This window comes from Nematostella vectensis, chromosome 10 (genome assembly GCF_932526225.1).
Source record: "Nematostella vectensis chromosome 10, jaNemVect1.1, whole genome shotgun sequence".
Classification (NCBI taxonomy): domain Eukaryota; kingdom Metazoa; phylum Cnidaria; class Anthozoa; order Actiniaria; family Edwardsiidae; genus Nematostella; species Nematostella vectensis.
The window spans coordinates 3,136,341-3,162,491 of NC_064043.1; the positions used below are offsets into that span (position 1 = coordinate 3,136,341).

General features: G+C 46.9%; 1 protein-coding gene across 7 annotated transcripts in view; it reads right to left on the reverse strand.

Moving 5' to 3' along the window:
- The window catches only part of LOC5516415 (fibulin-1), a 36,499-nt gene extending 17,754 nt beyond the window's left edge, over positions 1 to 18,745 (reverse strand). Inside the window, exons 1-15 of one of the 7 annotated variants that reach the window (XM_032386256.2) lie at positions 18,571 to 18,745; positions 14,782 to 14,992; positions 13,748 to 13,929; positions 13,170 to 13,367; positions 10,992 to 11,132; positions 10,152 to 10,274; positions 9,513 to 9,647; positions 8,712 to 8,837; positions 8,351 to 8,482; positions 7,701 to 7,826; positions 7,340 to 7,471; positions 5,120 to 5,245; positions 3,403 to 3,540; positions 2,630 to 2,761; positions 2,234 to 2,359 (exon numbers count right to left, since the gene is read on the reverse strand). In XM_032386256.2, the coding sequence (XP_032242147.1) occupies positions 2,234 to 2,359; positions 2,630 to 2,761; positions 3,403 to 3,540; positions 5,120 to 5,245; positions 7,340 to 7,471; positions 7,701 to 7,826; positions 8,351 to 8,482; positions 8,712 to 8,837; positions 9,513 to 9,647; positions 10,152 to 10,274; positions 10,992 to 11,132; positions 13,170 to 13,367; positions 13,748 to 13,929; positions 14,782 to 14,992; positions 18,571 to 18,634 (2,092 nt within the window). In that variant the 5' untranslated portion in view covers positions 18,635 to 18,745. Of the gene's footprint in view, positions 1 to 2,233; positions 2,360 to 2,629; positions 2,762 to 3,402; positions 3,541 to 5,119; positions 5,246 to 7,339; positions 7,472 to 7,700; positions 7,827 to 8,350; positions 8,483 to 8,711; positions 8,838 to 9,512; positions 9,648 to 10,151; positions 10,275 to 10,991; positions 11,133 to 12,178; positions 12,523 to 13,169; positions 13,368 to 13,747; positions 13,930 to 14,354; positions 14,450 to 14,598; positions 14,694 to 14,781; positions 14,993 to 18,570 lie in introns of those variants that run through there. The other 6 variants (XM_032386258.2, XM_032386257.2, XM_032386260.2 and 3 more) reach the window with 6 other exon arrangements.
- Between the last annotated feature and the right edge of the window lie 7,406 nt (positions 18,746 to 26,151).

Below are 26,151 nucleotides of genomic sequence, written 5' to 3' on the forward strand. Positions count from 1 at the left end.
CGAAGGGGTACGTCCCTCCCACCGAAGGGGTACGTCCCTCCCACTGGAGAGGTACGTCCCTCCCACCGAAGGGGTACGTCCCTCCCACCGAAGGGGTACGTCCCTCCCAACGAAGGGGTATGTCCCTCACACAGAAGGGGTATGTCCCTCACACCGAAGGAATGTCCCTCGCACAGAAGGGGTACGTCCCTCCCACCGAAGGGGTACGTCCCTCGCACAGAAGGGGTACGTCCCTCCGAAGGGGTACGTCCCTTCTACCGAAGGGGTACGTCCCTCCCACCGAAGGGGTACGTCCCTCGCACAGAAGGGGTACGTCCCTCCGAAGGGGTACGTCCCTTCTACCGAAGGGGTACGTCCCTCCCACGGAAGGGGTACGTCCCTCCCACCGAAGGGGTTTGTCCCTCCCACCGAAGGGGTTTGTCCCTCCCACCGAAGGGGTACGTCCCTCCCACCGAAGGGGTATGTCCCTCACACCAAAGGGATATGTCCCTCGCACAGAAGGGGCACGTCCCTCGCACAGAAGGGATATGTCCCTCGCACAGAAGGGGTACGTCCCTTCCACCGAAGGGGTACGTCCCTCCCACCGAAGGGATATGTCCCTCGCACAGATAGGGTACGTCCCTCCCACCGAAGTGGTACGTCCCTCACACCGAAGGGTTACGTCCCTCCCAAAGAAGGGGTACGTCCCTCCCAACGAAGGGGTACGTCCCTCCCACCGAAGGGGTACGTCCCTCCCAACGAAGGGGTACGTCCCTCCCAACGAAGGTGTACGTCCCTCCCAACGAAGGGGTACGTCCCTCCCAACGAAGGGGTACGTCCCTCCCAACGAAGGGGTACGTCCCTCCCACCGCAGGGCTATGTCCCTCACACCGAAGGGGTATGACCCTCACACCGAAGGGGTACATCCCTCCCAACGAAGGGGTACGTCCCTCCCAACGAAGGGGTACGTCCCTCCCAACGAAGGGGTACGTCCCTCCCACCGAAGGGGTACGTCCCTCCCAATGAAGGGGTACGTTCCTCCCAACGAAGGGGTACGTCCCTCCCACCGAAGGGGTACGTCCCTCCCACCGAAGGGGTACGTCCCTCCCACCGAAGGGGTACGTCCCTCCCACCGAAGGGGTACGCCCCTCCCACCGAAGGGGTACGCCCCTCCCACCGAAGGGGTACGCCCCTCCCACCGAAGGGGTACGTCCTTCTTACTGAAGGTGTAATAGCGACGGGCACAACATTGCATCGATATAACATTAGCAACACAATAACGATCATGCAAGACCAACATAACAACATTGCATCGATATAACATTAGCAACACAATAACGATCATGCAAGACCAACATAACAACATTGCATCGATATAACATTAGCAACACAATAACGATCATGCAAGACCAACATAACAACATTGCATTGATATAACATTAGCAACACAATAACGATCATGCAAGACCAACATAACAACATTGCATCGATATAACATTAGCAACACAATAACGATCATGCAAGACCAACATAACAACATTGCATCGATATAACATTAGCAACACAATAACGATCATGCAAGACCAACATAACAACATTGTATCGATATAACATTAGCAACACAATAACGATCATGCAAGACCAACATAACAACATTGCATCGATATAACATTAGCAACACAATAACGATCATGCAAGACCAACATAACAACATTGTATCGATATAACATTAGCAACACAATAACGATCATGCAAGACCAACATAACAACATTGCATCGATATAACATTAGCAACACAATAACGATCATGCAAGACCAACATAACAACATTGCATCGATATAACATTAGCAACACAATAACGATCATGCAAGACCAACATAACAACATTGCATCGATATAACATTAGCAACACAATAACGATCATGCAAGACCAACATAACAACATTGTATCGATATAACATTAGCAACACAAGAACGATCATGCAAGACCAACATAACAACATTGCATCGATATAACATTAGCAACACAATAACGATCATGCAAGACCAACATAACAACATTGTATCGATATAACATTAGCAACACAATAACGATCATGCAAGACCAACATAACAACATTGCATCGATATAACATTAGCAACACAATAACGATCATGCAAGACCAACATAACAACATTGCATCGATAATACAGTATGGGAGTACAGAAAACAGTGAAATAACATATGTAACAAATATAACAAACGATATTCACCTACGCAGCGGCCGTTGGTGAAGCGATATCCAGTCCTACATGTCACACAGCGGTACGCACCCTCCACATTCTCACAGAACTGCTCTCGGCCGCACCGAGCAATACCCGAAGCACACTCGTCGATATCTACTCGGAAAAAAACGAGTAAAAGTCGATTTTGTATCGTTTTGGTCGTAATACAATGGCTCTTGCATTTGGTGCTATTATTTGTCATTGTAACGAGTTTTTGTTTTGTTTTGGTCGAGGCAATAGTTCTTGCAATTGGTAGCGTGTATTTGTCATTGTCCTGTTCTTCCCGTGACGTGGTACATTTATCCTAGATGGGCGTGGTTTAATAGAGGTAGACGCCCACACTACTCTTGAGGTAATACATTCCCCTAGATGGGCGTGGTTTACCTTGGCATTTGCCCCCCCTGAACTCGAATCCAGGGGAGCAGCCGATGGGAAGACAGCTGTAAGAGCCTTCCGTATTGACGCACGACTGGCCACTAGGACACCTAGCGAGGCCACTACTACACTCGTCAACATCTACAAACAAACGCAACATATAGGCAGCAACATAACAAGGAGATCACGCTACCACAGGGTGACCAAGCTACTACAGGTAAATGAACAAACCACGGAGCCACAAGGAGACCCCGCTACCACAGGGTGACCACTGGCCGCTAGGACACCTGGCGAGGCCACTACTACTACAACATCTACAAGCAAAGGCAAAAGATAGACAACAACATAACAACCTAGCAAGCCCGGTGACAATGGTACCACAGGGTGACCACAGGGAGACACACCAGGAGAACGACAAAAAGACAAGAGACAATGAATACACAGGAAGACCACGATATTAAACAAACACACCACGGGTCTACTGGTAGAACACGCAGCAAAACATGTAGACCACACACACGCCCCAGAAACACGGATCTACAAGTCCTACGAAAGACTACGTTACCACAGGAAGATCACACTCTTAACGCAACAATGGTACCACAGGTAGACTAGGGCATACTACGGATATACTAGGCCTAGTAGTGAGCACGCTACTACAGGGAGACCACGACAAAAGACGACATGCGCATGCAGATCCAATCACAGACTACTTTCCCATCACGACATAAAAAGGGGTGTTCACCTTGAATCTCTTTAACCGCAGGTAACGTGAGCCTTACCTACGCATCGGCCGTTTTGAGGCTCGTAGCCGCGGCTGCACTTGATTGCAGACGCCTGGCATCGGTATGACCCGAACACATTCTGACAAGTCTGGTCCGCTGCGCATGGATAGCTCCCCTCAGTACACTCATCAATATCTGCAGGGGAATGGATATAAAAAAGCTTCTATACTAGACTCTGGTGCGGAGACACATTTAAACCGTGTTACACGAAGTACTAGCGTTTATCTACCGAGCCGTGTATCTACCGAGCGGTGTATCTGCCGAGCCGTGTATCTACCGTGTATATACCGTACCGTGTATCTACCGAGCGCTCTATCTACCGAAACGTGTATCTACCGAGCCGTGAATCTACCAAATCGTGTATCTACCGAGTCCTGTATCTACCAAGCCGTTTATCTACCAAGCCGTGTATCTACCGAGCCGTGTATATATGGAACCGTGTATCTACCAAGCCCTGTATCTACCGAGCCGTGTATCTACCGAGCCGTGTATCTACCGAGCCGTGTATCTACCAAGCCCGGTATCTACCGAACCGTGTATCTACCGAGCCGTGTATCTACCAAGCCCGGTATCTACCGAACCGTGTATCTACCGAGCCGTGTATCTACCAAGCCGTGTATCTACCGAGCGGTGTATCTACCGAGCCGTGTATATACCAAGCCGTGTATCTACCAAGCCGTGTTTCTACCTAGCCGTGTATCTACCAAGCCCTGTATCCAAGCCGTGTATTTACCAAGCCGTGTATCTACCAAGCCGTGTATCTACCGAGCTGTGTATATACCAAGCCGTGTATATACCAAGCCGTGGATCTACCAAGCCGTGTAACTACCGAGCCGTGTATCTACCATGCCGTGTATCTACTGAGCCGTGTATCTACCGAGCCATGTATCTACCAAGCCGTGTATCTACCGAGCCGTGTATCTACCGAGCCGTGTACCTACCGAGCGGTGTATCTACCAAGCCGTGTATCTACCAAGCCGTGTATCTACCGAGCCGTGTATCTACCGAGCCGTGTATCTACCGAGCCGTGTATCTACCAAGCCGTGTATCTACCAAGCCATGTATCTACCAAGCCGTGTATCTACCAAGCCGTGTATCTACCGAGCCGTGTATCTACCGAGCCGTGTACCTACCGAGCGGTGTATCTACCAAGCCGTGTATCTACCAAGCCGTGTATCTACCGAGCGGTGTATCTACCAAGCCGTGTATCTACCAAGCCGTGTATCTACCGAGCCGTGTATCTACCGAGCCGTGTATCTACCGAGCCGTGTATCTACCGAGCCGTGTATCTACCAAGCCGTGTATCTACCAAGCCATGTATCTACCAAGCCGTGTATCTACCAAGCCGTGTATCTACCGAGCCGTGTATCTACCGAGCCGTGTACCTACCGAGCGGTGTACCTACCGAGCGGTGTATCTACCAAGCCGTGTATCTACCAAGCCGTGTATCTACCGAGCGGTGTATCTACCAAGCCGTGTATCTACCAAGCCGTGTATCTACCGAGCCGTGTATCTACCGAGCCGTGTATCTACCGAGCCGTGTATCTACCAAGCCGTGTATCTACCAAGCCATGTATCTACCAAGCCGTGTATCTACCGAGCCGTGTATCTACCAAGCCGTGTATCTACCGAGCCATGTATCTACCAAGCCGTGTACCTACCGTACCGTGTACCATGCTATGTGTTAGACTTCTGTTGTTAAGTTTCCACTTACCTGCGCATTTGTTGTTGACGACTCGCGTGCCTGAAGGACAAGTGACGCAGCGATATGAGCCGTCGGTGTTCATGCAGTAAGCGTTAGCCTGGCAGCGGGCAGCCCCAGTAGAGCACTCGTTTACATCTAAACAAAATGAAAAAGCAATCATGGCTAGTGCAGTTGACAGAGCGTCGCTTTGTAGACCCTGTGGTTCTCACCACTTGGTACCGGGTTCGATATCCGGTTTTGACGTGAGTGGAGTTAGTTAGCCTCGCCTTTGATCCGAGGGGTTTTCTCCGGGTTCTCCGTCTTTTCCTTCTCTACAAAAATCATGCAGTGCGATCCTGAACTGTGTTCCGTGGGTCGTATGAAGGCCGACTTAGGCGCCTTTTTTGCCTTCGACTCGACCACGCTGCGCTCTTGTAATTCAGCATTCCAGCTAGGTCCTACTAGCTTCACAAATTTGTATTGTTATTATTATCATTTTCAATCTTAATCAAGCATCAGTCGAACATGCTGATTTATTGCGGAATCTTATCGGTCATGCAAAGAGACATAACATTGTCCTTCAAGTTACATTTCCCGACCGATGTCTTCTCACTGTTACTATAACTCCCCGATTCTATCAGTGCATCTTCGCTTGCTTCTACAGAACCGGCGCCTTGTTTGACCAAATGATGGTCACCTTAAACTTCGACGACAAAAACAAACACTGCAAATCCATGGAAATCCATTTGGGGAAGCTCAAAAAGGTTTGATGCATATACACGCCGAGCAGCTTTTCACGGACTATTAAAAGTACGAACGTTTTATTGTAAGCTCTTCTCTATTCATCCTGGGAACTTTATGTCGTTTTTCGGCTGTAATACTTTTATCGTGGTCTTGGACGCACCCCAGCAGGCGTCCCTGGTCAAGTTGACTTGCGCCAGCAGGCGTCCCTGGTCAAGTTGACTTGCGCCAGCAGGCGTCCCTGGTCAAGTTGACTTGCGCCAGCAGGCGTCCCTGGTCAAGTTGACTTGCGTCAGCAGGCGTCCCTGGTCAAGTTGACTTGCACCAGCAGGCGTTACTGGTCAAGTTGACCTGCACCAGCAGGCGTCCCTGGTCAAGTTGACTTGCGCCAGCAGGCGTCCCTGGTCAAGTTGACTTGCGTCAGCAGGCGTCCCTGGTCAAGTTGACTTGCGTCAGCAGGCGTTACTGGTCAAGTTGACCTGCACCAGCAGGCGTCCCTGGTCAACTTGACTTGCGCCAGCAGGCGTCCCTGGTCAACTTGACTTGCGCCAGCAGGCGTTACTGGTCAAGTTGACTTGCGTCAGCAGGCGTCCCTGGTCAAGTTGACTTGCGTCAGCAGGCGTCCCTGGTCAAGTTGACCTGCACCAGCAGGCGTTACTGGTCAAGTTGACTTGCGCCAGCAGGCGTCCCTGGTCAAGTTGACCTGCACCAGCAGGCGTTACTGGTCAAGTTGACTTGCGCCAGCAGGCGTCCCTGGTCAACTTGACTTGCGTCAGCAGGCGTCCCTGGTCAAGTTGACCTGCACCAGCAGGCGTTACTGGTCAAGTTGACTTGCGCCAGCAGGCGTCCCTGGTCAACTTGACTTGCGCCAGCAGGCGTTACTGGTCAAGTTGACTTGCGCCAGCAGGCGTCCCTGGTCAAGTTGACTTGCGTCAGCAGGCGTCCCTGGTCAAGTTGACTTGCGTCAGCAGGCGTCCCTGGTCAAGTTGACTTGCACCAGCAGGCGTTACTGGTCAAGTTGACTTGCGCCAGCAGGCGTCCCTGGTCAAGTTGACTTGCGCCAGCAGGCGTCCCTGGTCAAGTTGACTTGCACCAGCAGGCGTTACTGGTCAAGTTGACCTGCACCAGCAGGCGTTACTGGTCAAGTTGACTTGCGCCAGCAGGCGTCCCTGGTCAAGTTGACTTGCGCCAGCAGGCGTCCCTGGTCAAGTTGACTTGCGTCAGCAGGCGTCCCTGGTCAAGTTGACTTGCGTCAGCAGGCGTTACTGGTCACGTTTCATTACTCATGCAACGTGCAAGGAATAATAAATTGATACCTGCTCTTTTTGATAATGCATGCGAGTTCCATTATCCATGCAAGCTATTGTGACGTGCTTGCTACTCTCCGACACAACCGGTACCCGGCTGACGGGTCTTACCCGGCCATACGAGAATTTGTGGCTGTCTAGCGGTATAAGGCATGCGAGTTCCATTATCCATGCAAGCTACTGTGACGTGCTTGCTACTCACCGACACACCCGGCACCCGGCTGACGGGTCTTACCCGGACCACACGGGATTTGTACACACTTGTACGACCCATCGGTATTTACGCATCGTGAACCGCTAGCGCAAATATTAGCATTGGTACATTCGTCGATATCTGATGGGAACGCAACACACCGATCAAAACCTTAACCTCGTAAATATTAGTACCACCGCATTTATTGATATCTGCCGGAAACGTGACAAATTTGTTTGAGAAAAATCTCGCAGCTTGGTATCAGATTAGTAGCAACAACAAAATATGTGTATATGGAAAAATTAGATTTTTTTACTGATAGGTTTCAGACCGTCTAAAGCTCATCGGCAGTACCTAGTGGTTGACTCACCTTGGCACTGATTACCCTCAGCCCTTGTGCCTGCGGGACAAGGCGCACAGCGGTATGAGCCGTCAGTGTTCACACATCGCGCCGTGGGTGGACAGCGGGCTTGCCCAGTAGCACACTCGTCAATGTCTGACACGGTAAGAAACACGTGTGATTACATGAATAGTCGTATTCCTGAATTTATAACCTAAATTTATATCCTGAATTAATAATCTTTTTAACCATGAGTCATGCAAATCTCGGCAAGTCAGTTATGCATGTGATTATTTATGTAGCTGATTCCTGGCTAATAGACCGACAATTTCAGCTATAGGCTTGTGCGCGCATCATGCAGCGCGCGCCTTCAAGCTTGCACCAGACGAAGCGCGCACTGCCTGACGGTAGCTGAGGTGGGTTTGCATGTTGAGTGCAAGCGCATGCTTTTAGCTGAAATGGACTTTTACGCGGACAGAACAATGGACAATATTCCTCCTGGTCACAAGCTTAGGCTGATGGTAGCGGTTATGAGCATGTGAGATTCTTTACTGGTGTGAGCCTTCGTCCTCTTTATAACGGGTCTTTCCCGGGTCAACGGGGATTTGAGGGTGTCTAGCGGTGATAGGGCATGCGTGTTCATTATCCATGCAAGCTGCGGTAATGTGCTCGCTACTCACCGACACACCCGGTACCCGGCTGAAGGGTCTTGCCCGGGCCACACGACATTTGTACACACTTGTACGACCCCTCGGTATTTACGCATCGTGAACCGCTACCGCAAATATTACCATTCACACATTCATCGATATCTGGTGGAAACGCAACACACCGATCAAAACCTTACTCTTCAACTAATATAGATCTGAAAGGGCTTTGAAGACTTAATGTTCAGTGACCCCCCCTCCCCCTACCGTTACCGCCAAATTGTTCTGGCTTGCATGCTCGTCGTAATGTATTGTATCTGGCTTGTTACAGATAATATAGTTTATTGCTTATTGGACAGTCCCCTCTCGAGTTCATATTCTACACGCTTCTTACCTACACACTGATTGTTCTCCAATTTTCTGCCAGCAGGACAAGGCACACAGCGATATGAGCCGTCTGCATTCACACAGCGCGTGGTTGGTGGGCAGCGGGCTTGCCCAGTAGCACATTCATCGATGTCTACCAAACAAAGGAAATTATGGGATATGTCGATTATGAAAGTCCTATAGAACAAAAAAGTTATACGTTCACTGAAGTACTCACCGGACTAGTGCCGAGTTCAAGTTCTCACCTGATTAGTACCGAATACTTACCAGATTAGTACCGAATACTCACCGGATTAGAGCCGAGTACTCACCAGATTAGTGACCAGTACTCACCGGATTAGTGCCGAATACTCACCGGATAAGTGCGGAGTACTCACCGGATAAGTGCCGAGTACTTACCGGACTAGTGCCGAGTACTCACCGGACTAGTGTCCAGTACTTACCGGATTAGTGCCGAGTACTTGTCGGTTAATGCCGAGTACTTACCGGACTTGTGTCCATTAGTCACCGGATAGTGCCGAGTACTCACCGGACTTGTGTCCATTAGTCACCGGATAGTAACGAGTACTCACCGGACTTGTGTCCATTAGTCACCGGATAGTAACGAGTACTCACCGGACTTGTGTCCATTAGTCACCGGATAGTGCCGAGTACTTACCGGACTTGTGTCCATTAGTCACCGGATAGTGCCGAGTACTCACCGGACTTGTGTCCGTTAGTCACCGGATAGTGCCGAGTACTCACCGGACTTGTGTCCGTTAGTCACCGGATAGTGCCGAGTACTCACCGGACTATTCCGTATGCTTACCGACACAATCGCTTCCCCTCTTTTCCTTGCCCGCAGGACACGTATTAGGAGAAGAGCAGATGTAGGTTCCAGGTAGATTCCTACAGACGTTTCCGGGCGGACAGAACGCAATCCCGGTGGCACATTCGTCCACATCTTAATACAAAACACAAATGTTTCAATTACATCATAAATATGGCGGCTTGTATCCTATTGCTGGTCAAAAAGGAACTGTACGCGGAAGACCGCTGGTCAAAAAGGAACTGTTCGCGGAAAACCGCTGGTCAAAAAGGAACTGTACGCGGAAGACCGCTGGTCAAAAAGGAACTGTACGCGGAAGACCGCTGGTCAAAAAGGAACTGTTCGCGGAAGACCACTGGTCAAAAAGGAACTGTACGAGGAAGACCGCTGGTCAAAAAGGAACTGTTCGCGGAAGACCGCTGGTCAAAAAGGAACTGTACGAGGAAGACCACTGGTCAAAAAGGAACTGTTCGCGGAAGACCGCTGGTCGGAAATGGAGTGCGCGCGGAAGACCGCTGGCCTGTGATCTAGAAATACAAAATGAGCTCAAACTTGACTAAAGGCTTTCAAAGTTTGTTTTGTAAGCATGACTTCACACGTGATAATGACGTCATATAAAAGCCTTGACTAAATGCTCACCGACACATTTGGGTCCTTCGGCTTTGTAACCACGCTTGCAGATGCAGCGGTAGGAGCCTTTCGTGTTTAGGCAAATTTGTCCATCACCACAGGTAACCTGACCCGTGGCACACTCGTTAATGTCTACGAACCATCAGACAATAAAGAGAAAAATATCAGTCTACTGGATTTACTTGCGTGTCTGCTCGAGCTCAGGCTTCGCGTGCGTGTAATCCCGTGTCTGAGTGCGTGTTATTGCGTGTATGAGCGCGTGTAATTGCGTGTTCGAGTGCGTGTAATTGCGTGTTCGAGTGCGTGTAATCGCGTGTTCGAGTGCGTGTAATTGCGTGTATGAGTGCGTGTAATTGCGTGTTCGAGTGCGTGTAATTGCGTGTTCGAGTACGTGTAATTGCGTGTTTGAGCGCGTATTAATGCATTGATTATGTACAGATCAGAGTTGATTGTTTGTGTTGGTGTTAGTGGTGTTGTTACTTTTATAATTAAGGACACTTTTTAATCTAGGTACCTCCTTATCCTATGAAAAGTAGTGTTATCGAGCGTTTGTATCATGGCTTTGTATCATGGCTGTTTCGTGTTTGTGTTGTGCTGTGTAGTGTTTGTGTTGTATCGTGTCGTGTTGTGCTGTGCTGTGTCGTGTTTGTGTCGTATCGTGTCGTGTCGTATCGTGTTGTGATGGGTTGTGTCGTGTTGTGTTTGTGTTGTGATGTGTTTGTGTTGTGTTTGTGTTGTGTCGTGTTGTATCGTGTCGTGTTGTTTGTATATCTAATAAGTGGCAGATTACCTCCTTGGTCACAGCACTCATTTCGCCCTGTCGTTTGAAGGGAAGAACACATTACCTACCGAGGCACACTCCATTTGTGAGCTCCATTCCCTCGTCGCAAGGGTTCTTGATATCTGAGCCCGCAACACAGCGGTAGGACCCGCGAGTGTTGATACATCGTTGACTCCGGCTACAGGGATTGCGCCTACACTCATTCACATCTACACAAAGGATCAGTGAGAAAAGATACACATTCACATCTACACAAAGGAGCAGTGAGAAGAGATACTCATTCACATCTACACAAAGGAGCAGTGAGAAATGATACTCATTCACATCTACACAAAGGATCAGTGAGAAAAGATACACATTCAAATCTACACAAAGGAGCAGTGAGAAATGATACTCATTCACATCTACACAAAGGATCAGTGAGAAGAGATACACATTCACATCTACACAAAGGATCAGTTAGAAGAGATACACATTCACATCTACACAAAGGATCAGTGAGAAAAGATACTCATTCACATCTACACAAAGAATCAGTGAGAACAAGAGACCATGATGTAAGAGAACGAATCCCCCGTATTAGGGTATGTTCCAATGATGACGTCCGTGAAAGCTATTTTTAGAACAAGCAGTTATTTTTAGATACGCCTCTGATTGGTTAGCGCTCACGTTTCCTAGCAACATGAGTCAAACGCGCGATCACATCTTGAGCGATGTGAACCGGCAGAGGCTATTATGGAAATCTTTTTGACCGAAAACCATCCTTTTTTACAAACGCTGTGAAAATGATCTTCCATGGAGTACGCTGGATCCAATCAACCGTTTCTCGGACATTGAAATGCATAGAGTGCGTGATTTTAGGCTCGGGGATCAACTTCACCAGTAACAGTTTTCACGGCTGATTCGCAAATTATAAGTAAAACAACAATCAATCATAAATCTGTGTTTACAACACACAATTCTCTTTCAATTCCCTTTTAATGAAAAAGATATATCCAGAACTTAATACCATTATATTCACACCGATATTGTGGTCATTAAGGCAGGTATTTCACAAATAAAAGATTTCAAGTCTCCATAATGAAGTAAATCTTATTCCGGTGACAAGGGTTTCTCGAGTGACATGATTTCTGAACATTTGCGTGAAGAAAAGTTCATTCATCATCTAAAAATATTGTAAATCAAAGAAAAATAAAGGCCTTCTTGTATTTAAATACATAACATAGACTGAGAATGCCTAAGTTTTTCATCTCACCGTATTGAAGAGAAAAAGAACTTTTTAGGAGTCAGCCTGATGCATCTTGAATGACATCCAAACTCGCTGTTTCCCCGACGTCTTCCCGTTCAATATTTATATAACATTTAGATAACTTAACATTAGATAACTTAACAGATACCAGGACACCATCCTACAAGTAGCATTGTAATCATGAGCTATGAGAAGCAGCTAAAAGGATAAAAACAGGTAGCGAACGAAGTCAAGAAGTGCAGAGGGAAAAAAATTGGGAAAATGTACTATAGCTCGCGAGGTGCCCATAACCAAATATGGCGCGATGAACCATATATGGATGCTATGATTGACAAGCTCGCGCAATCTAAAAAATAGCTTTCATGGACGTTATCATGGGCCAAGGGGGATTCGTTCTCTTATATCATGGTCTCTTGGTGAGAAATGATACTCATTCACATCTACACAAAGGAGCAGTGAGAAAAAATAAAATAAAAATAAAATAAATAAATTGGAGTAGCTAATCACTTTCATTGCAGCTGGGAAGCTGAATTACGAGAGCGCAGATTCAGACGTGGTCGAGTTGAAGGCATATAGGAAGGCGCCTCAGGCAGCCGCCATACAACTCATGTCTGACCACGGATCACAGCTAAGATCGAAATTGTTGGTTTTGTGGAGGGATGAAAACCGGAGAACCCGGAGAAAAACCCTCGGAGCAAAGGTAAGAACAACTAACTCTACTCACGTCGGAACCGGGAATCGAACCCAGAACCCAGTGGTGAGAGGCACAGGCACTACAGAGCGACGCTCTGCCAACTGCGCCACCTAGGCTCCCAACTCCCAAGATACACATTCACATCTAAAGGAGCAGTGAGAAATGATACTCATTCCCATCTACACAAAGGAGCAGTGAGAAAAGATACACATTCATATCTAAAGGAGCAGTGAGAAATGATACTCATTCACATCTACACAAAGGAGCGGTGCCACTGAGCTATGGCTTCAGACTCTAACCTACCAACGCATGACTCCTTGTCGTTTGTGAGTGAGAATCCACGCCTACAATAACACATGGGGATTCCATTATTGCTCTCTCGGCAGATATGTTGACAGTTGAGCTTAGCACAGCCGCTAGCGGGAGCCTTGCTTGTAGAAGGTGGAGGGGGACGGGTCCCAGGGGGCGGCAGTGTCCCAAGCGGAGGAGCTGGCGTGACACCTGCACGCACAAGCAAAACACCAATTAAAACAAGTTAGCTCCGATTAGTCCGACTTAGAACGCCCTGCAAGCACACAGACGTCTCTTGGGCTGCCTAATCACAAAAGCAAGAGGAAGGGGAGGGGGCTAATTTGTTACCCTGTTATCCACTACATAGGGGGTAGGGGGTTCAAATGGGGAAAGGGGGAGGGGGGCTTACCCTACTTACCATTGCAGCATTTAACGAATAATCTCGTGGGCGAGAAGGGGGTACCCTGTTTTCTAAACCCAGGGGGGTGGGGATGGGGGCTGAGATGGGAGGGGGTAGTGGTTAACCTTACTTAACATTGCAGCATTCAACGACGAATCTCGTGGACGAGAAGGGGGGACACCTTACTTACCATTGCAGCATTCGACGAAGACCTTGGCGCATGGGTTGGTGATGGACGAGAAGAGTATGTTGAACGTAGAGCAGTTTGTGTTTGAAAACCGCGCCTTGATCCCTAGTTTACAACAGTCACAACACTCCACATAGTCATCACCACCGATATGTGCTCGCCTCGGCATGCACGACTTGTCCTGGCTACAAAAAACGACATAAATATACACATAAATATACACCTTACACAAGTCAACAGCCTAAATAATTTATCATGTTGTTAGTAATTATTGTAGTTATAATAATTCATTGAAAAAAGGGTAAACAGCAATACACCGCACATTTGATTTAGAAATGACGAGGTGTGGAAAATGAAGTAAAAAAAAAAAAAATGAAGCAAATTTCCGTCCTGTTTTTAATGTGAGCTATTCCATTACGTTTTAAAGTAACACGAACTAAGAATATTTGCGCGTGTATTAACCTCGCATGTATTAATGTCGCGTGTATTAGCCTTCGTGCATTAACATCGCGTATTTCGTATGTATTGCGTATTTCATTGGGTTCTTACTAGGCCGTGTGTTTGCCATGTGTGCAGCTCAACTCGTATGTATTGCGTATTGCGTTTTTACTATGCCGTGTGTTTGCCATGCGTGCAGCTCAACTCGTATGTATTGCGTATTGCGTCCTTACTATGCCGTGTGTTTGCCATGCGTGCAGCTCAACTTGTATGTATTGCGTATTGCGTTCTTACTATGCCGTGTGTTTGCAATGCGTGCAGCTCAACTTGTATGTATTGCGTATTGCGTTTTTACTATGCCGTGTGTTTGCAATGCGCGCAGCTCAACTCGTATGTATTGCGCATTGCGTTTTTACTATGCCGTGTGTTTGCCATGCGCGCAGCTCAACTCGTATGTATTGCGTATTGCGTTCTTACTATGCCGTGTGTTTGCCATGCGTGCAGCTCAACTCGTATGTATTGCGTATTGCGTTCTTACTATGCCGTGTGTTTGCCATGCGTGCAGCTCAACTCGTATGTATTGCGTATTGCGTTCTTACTATGCCGTGTGTTTGCCATGCGCGCAGCTCAACTTCTGGATTTCCTTCATGCAACACATTCGCTCTGACCAGCGGCAGATCATCCGCTCCATAGCTTTGAACTGGCTTCTCCTGTCAAGGTCGTCATGGTTACACACATCAGGGTCGCCCTTGGAGATGACTGCCTTGTGCATGCCCTTACGACAGCAGCGGGGCGCCCATGTCTGCAGCCCTGCAAAGCGATCAATCAGAGGCTCAGTTAAACGTTTTGTAGTATATATGCAAGTGGCGCGCAATAGGTTGTCGTATGTTATCCGCGCGCGATAGCTTGTGGGATGTATGTTATCCGCGCACGATAGCTTGTGGGATGTATGTTATCCGCGCACGATAGCTTGTGGGAAGTATTTTATCCGCGCGCGAAAGCTTATGGGATGTATGTTAGCGGCGCGCGATAGCTTGTGGGATGTATGTTATCCGCGCGCGATAGCTTGTGGGATGTATGTTATCCACGCGCGATATAGCTTGTGTGATGTATGTTATCCGCGCGCGATAGCTTGTGGGAAGTATGCTATCCGCGCGTGATAGCTTGTTGGATGTATGTTATCCGCGCGCGATATCTTGTGTGATGTATGTTATCCGCGCGCGATAGCTTGTGGGATGTATGTTATCCGCGCACGATAGCTTGTGGGATGTATGTTATCCGCGCACGATAGCTTGTGGGATGTATGTTATCCGCGCACGATAGCTTGTGTGATGTATTTTATCTGCGCACGATAGCTTGTGGGAAGTATGTTATCCGCGCGCGAAAGCTTATGGGGATGTATGTTATCCGCGCACGATAGCTTGTGTGATGTATGTTATCCACGCGCGATATAGCTTGTGTGATGTATGTTATCCGCGCGCGATATAGCTTGTGTGATGTATGTTATCCTTGCGCGATATAGCTTGTGTGATGTATGTTATCCACGCGCGATATAGCTTGTGTGATGTATGTTATCCGCGCGCGATAGCTTGTGGGAAGTATGTTATCCGCGCGTGAAAGCTTATGGGATGTATGTTAGCGGCGCGCGATAGCTTGTGGGATGCATGTTAGCGACGCGCGATAGCTTGTAGGATGTATGTTATCCGCGCGCGATAGCTTGTGGGATGTATGTTATCCACGCGCAATATAGCTTGTGTGATGTATGTTATCCGCGCGCGATAGCTTGTGGGAAGTATGTTATCCGCGCGCGAAAGTTTGTGGGATGTATGTTAGCGGCGCGCGATAGCTTGTGGGATGTATGTTAGCGGCGCGCAATAGCTTGTGTTATGTATGTTATCCGCGCGCGATAGCTTGTGGGAAGTATGCTATCCGCGGGCGATAGCTTGTTGGATGTATGTTATCCGCGCGCGATATCTTGTGTGATGTATGTTATCCGCGCGCGATAGCTTGTGGGATGTATGTTATCCGCGCGCGATAGCTTGTGGAAAGTATGTTATCCGCGCGCGAAAGTTTGTGGGATGTATGCTAGCGGCGCGCGATAGCTTGTGGGATGTATGTTAGCGGCGCGCAATAGCTTGTGTTATGTATGTTATCCGCGCGCGATAGCTTGTGGGTTGTATGTTATCCGCGGGCGATAGCTTGTGTGATGTATGTTATCCGCGCGCGATAGCTTGTGGGATGTATGTTATCCGCGCGCGATAGCTTGTGGGATGTATGTTATCCGCGCGCGATAGCTTGTGGGATGTATGTTAGCGGCGCGCGATAGCTTGTGGGATGTATGTTAGCGGCGCGCGATAGCTTGTGGGATGTATGTTAGCGGCGCGCGATAGCTTGTGGGATGTATGTTAGCGGCGCGCGATAGCTTGTGGGATGTATGTTAGCGGAGCGCAATAGCTTGTGGTCATACAAGTGGAGCGCAATAATTTAAGGGAAGTATGTAAGCGGTTTTTGAGGAACGCGCAATAGCATGTGGGTTGTATAGGGTATGCGTTGGATTGTGACATATCAAGTTCTTAAGGTATCAAAGTCTAACAACTAAGCTTTTATTCCAAGTTCTGTGCCACTCATTGAGCATTTCCGAGTATTTCCTGGTAAAATCAGATGTTTCCCTTTGCCAAAGCTACTTTTCCCTACGGTTTCTATTTGTTTTGATTGTCATTTTTGCATCCGACCCAAATGTTTTATTCGCATACATATTTTAGGAGACATCCTCCTCCTCGGGAACAAAGTGGAAGGGAGCCGATAAGTCACAGACTCTCACTTTATATCGTGACATGCTCAAGTATTTCCTGTTGATTATCCTCAACAACATGATCCGAGATTTGTGGCGCAAGCTTGAGTCTAGTCGCAAATGACAAGACAAGCAAATGATCATGTGATTAAGCCTCTTTCTCCATCCCTAAGTTGCTGTACATATTCATAAAAAGGTGATTTGACGTAGTATACAGAGTACCAGCGAACCAGAAACGTGTGAAAAGGTCCGGGATATCATTCTGATAACGCTCAGTAGATGTGGGTACAATAACCTACACAAGGAACTACTGGGTGGGCGGTAAACACCTTTTTAATCTAGTAATATTATCGCCATGGCTTATGATAAATGTCTTTTTTCTGTTAAAACATTATTATCAGCTTAGATGGTTATGAAGAAAAGACAAAAATATTTCTTTAGTTTCTTCGTCGACTCTCCAATTCAGCCAAACACATATTACTAAGTGCTAAGTTTCCTTGTTTTTTTTTTATTTTATTACTGTTCTTATTATTTGCTGTTGAGTTTATTTTAAAATGTATTGAATTTCGCGCGATTGTCAGCATTATTTGCTGTGACGAGAGCGAGAAGAGTGACAATACTAGAAGACTACTAGGGGCCCTCAGTGCTGACATCTCGCTATGTGACCTCTAAATTACAAATACAATTACGATGTCGTACAAGTCTCAACGGCAGCGAATATCAGTGCTGCGCAAGCGAATTGCTATAGAGTTATGAGACCACGTTATGTAACGTGCTATTACCGTAAAATTACGAAAAGCTTGTTAAATTTGTAGCATCGTAAGAGTTCGTTAGAAACAAAAGTATATTGAAGTTCTAGGTGGGTCTTTAAAGTGCGAAGATGCGTGAAAAGTTATTGCATTAAGGGATCGCGATAAATCATACCTTAATAATGATAATATCGACATTTGCATTGTTTACATTCTCTCGTGCAATTTAATCTATAAGTCTTTAAACAGTTCTGAGGGATCCTTAAGTTTGAGTGCTTATTTTCCTGGGCATTTGTAGTTCGATACGAATGACTGTAGACTCCGCGATCAATCCGTCTAGGGGATCAAAAGTTCAGGTTATTTTAGCCTAAACCATGGGCTTGTCTGATAACAAATGCAATACTTCAAACTTTGTGGTTTCCTTTTCCGATACAAGAGCAGTAGACAGAACACCCTAGAATTTTCAGAGCGAACAAAACCCATTCACTAAAGGGGTTCTTAAAAGAGCCACTTAGAGACTCGACTAGCCGCTCTATTGGCTAGCTCCCATTTTATATTACTCGCATCTAAGTGTTAGATAGTTTAGTAAAAAAAATGACGCGTTGTTTGAACAAAACTAAAATGTTACGATGAATTAACGCGTCCAGTCGAGGATCCTCAATGGAAGCGTGCGCTTGTTAAATGCAATATCATTTAAGTAACTTACAACTATTAAAGGTATGTGTTTGGTTTGGAGCTTTGTATGACCGCGTTCCATGCATCACATTAGCTCACTATTGATCACTAATGATGGTATTACGGGCAAACTGAGGATAAGCTCCCGCAATTTGTGGTCAGAGGATCCTTACCTTGACAAAACCCGACCCAAAACGCACAGAAGAAGACGAGAATCAGGCAGTGATGCGACGCCATTATCCCAAGAGTGTTGTTAATCACCGACGGCACACGCGTGCGTGCGTAAGCTAAGGCTACGAGATGAATTCCTCCAGTGCAGATAACATGCGCTGTCAATCGATACTCCCGCATATGAAATCCGATATACACATTGGGCGGGAATGAGGGCACTCGGGTCGCTTCCTCTAATGCTGCTGCGCGTGTGACAGAATTTGCTGTTCAATCTTATCGCGGGCACCGGAAGTGAGTGGCTTCTGATGAATAACGCATAAGCTTTTATGCCTATCTGAGCAAATATAATGCAATCACGGTCCTAGCGAGGATAAGACATTTTCTCGGGCGCACCCATAGACTAGCTGCCTACTCCAACCCTCCACTGTTGAAATAACACGGAGGGTGGTATAGTTTTCTTTCAAGTTTAGATCACGCAGTCTCTCGCCACTGTCACGCAACCTCTGTCACGCAATGCGCTTGTACTTATAAGGATACAAGACGAGGGATGATACTTATAGAGCCATAATGACAATACATAAATGCTTGGCTAGAAAGCGCGAACACAAAGCTCCCGGAAATTCTTTCACGCGCGCATCAGCATTAGAGGCGTGGTGCTCGAGTTACTGAGTTCGAGTTATCTGAGTTCTAGTTAGAGGGGTGCTCGAGTTATCTGAGTTCGAGTTAGCGGGGAGTTCAAGTTATCTGAGTTCGAGTGAGCGGGGAGTTCGAGTTACTGAGTTCGAGTTAGCGGGGTGCGCGAGTCATCTGAGTTGGAGTTAGCGGGGTACTTGAGTTATCTGAGTTCGAGTTAGCGGGGAGTTCGAGTTATCTCAGTTCGAGTTAGCGGGGAGAGTTCGAGTTAATGAGTTCGAGTTAGCGGGGTGCTCGAATTATCTGTGTTCGAGTTAGCGGGGTGCTCGAGTTATCTGAGTTCGAGTTATCGGGGTGCTCGAGTTATCTGAGTATAAGTTAGCGGGGTGCTCGAGTTATCTGAGTTCGAGTTATCGGGGTGCTCGAGTTATCTGGGTTCGAGTTTGCGTGGTGCTCGAGTTATCTAAAAATGAGTTAGCGGGGTGCTCGGGTTATCTGAGTTCGATTTATTGGGGTGCTCGAGTTATCTGAGTTCGAGTTTGCGGGGTGCTCGAGTTATCTAAGTATGAGTTAGCGGGGTGCTCGGGTTATCTGAGTTCGAGTTAGCGGGGTGCTCAAGATATCTGAGTTCGAGTTAGCGGGGTGCTCGAATTATCTAAGTTCGATTTAGAGGGAGGTTCTTGTCATCCGAGTTCGAATTAGCGGGAAGTTCAAGTTACCTAGTAGAAATATTTGGATGACCTTGATGCGTTAGCGGGGCTGTATTTTATTGTTTAATTAATAATTACTCATAAATCAATACCATTATCTCTCACTAGTTTCAGTGTGTCCTAAATAGAAAGCCAACAAGAATGACTTCTTTCGTGGTCTTCCATTTTGTTATCCGTGTCCCATTAGAGAAATGGCAGGTTTTCCTGAGAACATAGAAAGTCCAGGTCAGCGGTTGGCACTCGCGGTGACAGAGTTTGCGGTGGCAGAGTTTGCCCTAATAATCCAGTCTCGTACCCAGACGCCGCGCGATGCATTTTGGGGAGGTTGAATAAGCGCATGGTGCATGACGGTCAGGGTGCGGTTTCGGGGTCGGAGGGTTCCTGTGGATGTCCCCGCAACAGCAAATGACGACTGGGTACGAGTCTGTTAATACCCCCTAGTTTCGTGACAAAAAATATTGGTGACATTCTCCTTGACAATTCCTTGTGAAAGCATAAACTATAGAATCGGAACCCTGTTCAAGACAGAGTGGCTTAAAATAATTCCCTTGAATTGCACTGCGCACCCCTTCTGCGCATAGTGGCGCGCGCTGTTTGTTCTAATTGTCCGGTATAAAGTGCGCTCTCGCGGGCCACAGTTGTGCAAGAAAACAAAGCAAAAGGTGCACGTTTTTTACTTAAAATCGCTTTGACAGAAAAACGAAGTCGGTTACCCCCATTTTTTATTTGCTCAAATAGTTAAAAATATATTTATTTTCTCTTAAAAGCCGTAAAAATACTTCAAAATTGCGCTTTTTACCGTATAAATATTTGCGAAAACAGTGTCTTTTAGTGCGATCTCTTAAAATGTGATTTGTTTTGAATAAAAGCTACTACGGGTTATTGTTTAGGAGATCGGATTTTGGCAGCTCCCAAACAGAACTTAATTTTCTAAAGATTATAGGCACTCATTTAGAAAACTAAGAAGTGGGATTTTCCCTTCGCGCGATCAGTAAAAACGCGTCAACTCTACGCCCCTCTGATGTGAAAACGAGGTCGGTACCCTCATTTTTTATTACATTTTTTGGAAGCCCTTAACATCAATATTGTTTATGCCAAGTTTTAAAAAATTCTGGGTTGTAGAACTATTTCAAGGGAATTACCTTAAATACCCCATTTAAGATAAATAGCTTTAGATATATAACCTGAGTAGTAGGGTTTTGGCGCAGCTGGCGCAACTTTTTGATCTCCCCAAATTTCATTCCAAAATGGCGCGAAAGTCTCCGCGCACCTCCGCCAAGCCTCGCGACCTGCGCATGCGCGAGTTTGCTAGAGATCTCTTGCACGACCACGCCCACCTGTCAATCACTTTGTCACGTGACGACCACGCCCACCTGTCAATCATTTTGTCAAAAACCTGTCAATCATTTTGTCGAAAACCTGTCAATCACTTTGTCACGTGATAGCCACGCCCACCTGTCAATCACTTTGTCACGTGATAGCCACGCCCACCTGTCAATCACTTTGTCACGTGATAACCAAGCCCACCTGTCAATCATTTTGTCACGTGATAGCCACGCCCACCTGTCAATCATTTTGTCGAAAACCTGTCAATCATTTTGTCACGTGTCGCATCTAGGGGGAGCTCGAGGGGGCTAACCTCTAAGCTTCACATCTAAAAAAAAGCTTTTGAAAAGTGGTTTAAAGACATGGCTGGTTTGATAGAAATGGAGAACCTGAAGGTGAAAGATCTGAAAGCCCTCGCCAAGGAGCGGGGTATCCCAAGATATTACTGGATGCGGAGAGACGAGCTCGTCGGGGCGCTGACCAGCACGTCACCACCACCACCACCCCGACGGGTTCCTTTACCCAAACTTGTCAAAGGGCTGCCACGACCACCCCGCATTACCCCGTCCAACACGTCGGAGAGTATTCTCGACGGCCCGGTACCTGAGATTAATGTCCCTATTCTAAAACCCTCCCAACCCCCACGGAGTTCCCGCGTCCAATCACTCAAGCATTTTGCAAACAGGGCGGCCAACTCGATCAAGAGCGAGTTAGACAAGTTTGTGGATTGGATACTATCTTATGTCCCCGAGCCCGTCAAAAAGACCGTCAAAGAGGCTGCAGATAAACGGGTCGAACGTCTGAAGGAGAGGATTAAGCGTCTACACGAGGAGGTGGAAGATCGCTTCACACCCAAGGAACAACAGACGGCGTTGAAGGGGTATCTTAAAACCCACGGAATAGCCGGGCAGAGAGGTTACGACCCCAAGACATTCATCGCCAGAATCAAACCGAAAGTCTTAGAGCTCATCAGTCAACAAAAAAAGCCTATCAAAGTGAAGTTTATCTTTACTTGCGGGTTTATAAAAGAGGATCCGGCTACAGCTCAGATCGAAGAAGAACTGGGATATTTTCATACAGAAAAGCCCGAGATTGTGACAGAGTCGACTGATCTCTCTGATTTGTTCGATACGATGACAAATTATTTACTCGGATTAGTTGAGCTGTTCCAGAAGCAAGGCTCCGGATGGCAGTTTGACCAAGTGGAATACTTTGACATCAACATAGATCCCTTTGAACCGCTTTCTGGGTCTTCCTATATTCCGCTGCCGCCGAAACTAGCGTCTAAGAAGGCGATCATCAATGTTAAGAACGAGAATGATCACGAATGTTTCAAGTGGGCAGTAACCTCTGCTGTGTATCCTAGGGAGAAAGATCCTCAAAGGTTCAGTAAACAAATGATAGAGAACTCTGAGAAATTCGACTGGTCAGGGATAGAGTTCCCCGTCTCACTAAAACAGATTGACAAGTTCGAGAAACAGAACCAGTATACGGTTAATGTGTTTGGATACGAAACCAAAATATATCCATTGAGAATCAGTGAGAAGGATCCAGATAATGCGATCAACTTACTTCTCATCTCGGATGATGAGACGAATCATTACTGCTGGATAAAGAATATGATGAGATTAGTATCTACTCAAATTGATGAGTTTCATCATACTCGTTTTTTATGCTGTAGATGTCTGAACTCGTTTCGGTGCAAACAATCATTAGAAAAACATTCTGAATGCTGCGGCAATCATGAAGCGGTTGGAATAGAGATGCCTAAGATAGATAAGGATGGAAATCTACCCCACATTAAATTCAAAAACTACAACAGAAAAATGCGTGTCCCCTTTGTTGTCTATGCCGACTTTGAGAGCTTCACAGAGAATATAGACACATGCTCCCCAGATGGGAGTAAAAGCTTCACTAAGCAATACCAGAAACACAAACCGTCTGGTTTCTGCTATCTCATCAAGTGTTTCGACGGAGATATATCCCCACCCGAGCTTGTACGATACACAGCTGAATCTCCAGACGAAGATATCCCACAGCTTTTCGTAGAGTCTTTGGAGTCAGACATTAAGAAAATTTACGATAAGTTCAGGTTCCCTAAGAAGGTGAAAATGACTCCGAAGGACAAAATCGCCTATAACGACGCCACTCACTGCCACATCTGTGAGGGTGGATTAGGGGAAGACAAGGTTTTAGACCATTGCCACCTTACAGGGAAGTACAGAGGTGCTGCTCACAACGCATGCAACTTAGATCACAAAATTCCAAAGTTCTTTCCTGTTATCTTTCACAATCTGTCTGGGTACGACAGCCATCTATTTATCAAGAACCTTGGTACATCGGAAGGTAAAATAAACTGTATACCTAATAACGAGGAAAAGTATATTTCTTTCACAAAACAGATTGTAGTCGACAGTTTCACGAACAAGGAGGGCAACAAGATTGATGTTAAACGTGATATCAGATTTATCGACAGTTTCAGGTTTATGTCGGCCAGTCTCGACAGTCTAGTGGGTAATATGTCAAGGGAGTGCTTCAAAAACCTGGCGGAGTACTATGAGGGGGAGGAGCTCCAGCTGTTGTTGAGGAAGGGTGTTTTCCCTTACGACTGGTTCGACGGCTTTAGCAAGCTCGACGCAACACAGCTCCCACAGAGAGAGGCATTCCACTCCAAACTTAACGACACCGACATATCGGAGGAGGATCACCTGCACGTGCGGAGAGTGTGGGAGGTCTTTGGGATGGGGACCATGAGGGATTACCACAATCTGTACCTAGAGTCGGATGTGTTGCTTTTAGCTGACGTTTTCGAGAACTTTAGGGACGTTTGTCTCAAGAATTACGGTCTGGACCCCGCTTGGTACTACACAGCGCCAGGGTTGGCTTGGGATGCAGCGTTGAAGACCACCAAGGTGAGGCTAGAGCTTCTAACGGACTATGACATGTTGCTCATGATTGAGAAGGGCATCCGTGGGGGTGTCTCCATGATAAGCAACAGACATGGGGAGGCAAATAACCCTTACATGAAGGAGTATGACCCTGACCTACCCACAAAATATATCACCTACCTTGATGCTAACAATTTGTATGGCTGGGCGATGAGCAACCCTTTACCGACTCACGGTTTCAGGTGGATGGGTGACCAAGAGATGTCAGGTTGGAGAGACCGCCCATGCATTCTGGAGGTTGACTTGGAGTACCCTCACCACCTACATGACTTACACAACGATTACCCACTAGCCCCGGAATCTATCGGGCTAGGTAATGTGGACAAGTTGGTCCCCAACCTTAACGACAAGACAAAGTACGTTATCCACCATGAGACTCTGAGACTTTATGTGAGTTTTGGGCTAAAAGTCACTAAGATTCACAGGGGTGTCACTTTTGAGGAGTCTGCTTGGCTGGGGCCCTACATTGACTTGAACACCGATCTGAGAGCCAAGGCGACAAACGATTTTGAGAAAGATTTTTTCAAGTTAATGAACAACTCCGTCTTTGGTAAGACTATGGAGAACATTAGGAACAGGGTGGACATTCGGTTGGTGACGGACGAGAAGCAGGCCAAGAAGCTCATATCAAAGCCGAACTATCAACATCGCACCATCTTTTGCGAGAATCTAGCCGCCATCCACATGAAGAAGACAAAGCTGATCTTCAACAAGCCTGTCTACTTGGGCATGTCCATTCTGGACCTGAGTAAGACGCTCATGTACGATTTCCACTACAACTTCGTCAAGCCCAAGTACGGTGAGGATGCAAAGCTCTTATTCACTGATACTGACAGCCTGATGTATGAGATCGAGACGAAAGACTTTTACGAGGACATCAGCGGGGATGTGAGGTCCACGTTCGACACCAGCAACTTTCCGAAGGGTCACCCATCTGGTATTGAGGTGGGTGTGAACAAGAAAGTCATCGGAATGTTTAAAGATGAGGCTGGGGGTCAGCAAATCACAGAATTTGTAGGACTGAGGGCCAAACTTTACTCGTACAAGATGGATGAAGGTAAAGAAGAAAAGAAATGCAAGGGCGTCAAGAGAGCAGTCGTCAAGAAGAGCATCGGTTTCGATGACTACAAGGATTGCTTATTTGGTAAGAAACCTCAGATGAGACTTATGAATGTCATCAGAAGTCATAAGCATGATGTTTACACTGAAACGGTGAACAAGGTCGCTCTATCTCATGAGGATGATAAACGGGTCATCTGTGATGATGGTATTCACACCTTCGCTCACGGTCATTTCAGAACGCTATTAGGTGGTGGCTCAGTATCTTCAGGGACGACTTGAAGTTCTTCCCTAACGAACGACCTCCTTGGAGCGCCTTCGGAGAGGTAGTACAACACAGGCTGTCCAACTGAAACAACACTGCGTGATAGATCAAACACTTTTAAACTCCAAATAGGATCTGTGGCTCGTCTGCGTTCACCTCCTTCCTCTTCTCCAGGAGCTAACAGATATCTAACTCTAACCCCTGGTGGTAGTCTAACTTCATCAAGTCCAACAGGCCGCTTATACGTTGGAGGGTCAATATCAACCTCTTTCAAACCAATAGATTTTGCAGGCTCTTTGCCAGTAATTCTTATGGGTTGACTATTCAGAGTTTTCAAAACATCTGGCAATCGTTTCACCCAAACTCTAGACCGATCATCGCTAATCATTTCTTGAGCATACTGATGAGAAAACAACCTCTCCGCCAGTGTTCTATTGGCGCGTTCGACAAAAGCCTGTGCGCGATGGTTCCCAGCTTCGCTTCGCTGGATGGTAACCCCCTTCTTTTTCATAATCTTCGTTACCTCTCCCCTAAATTCTGTCCCCGGGTCGACAATCACCGTATGAGGCCATTTAAGTTTTCTGGAGTATATCTTTTCAAACCCTCTAGCAATTCCACTCGAATCCTTGGTAGTCAGTGCTT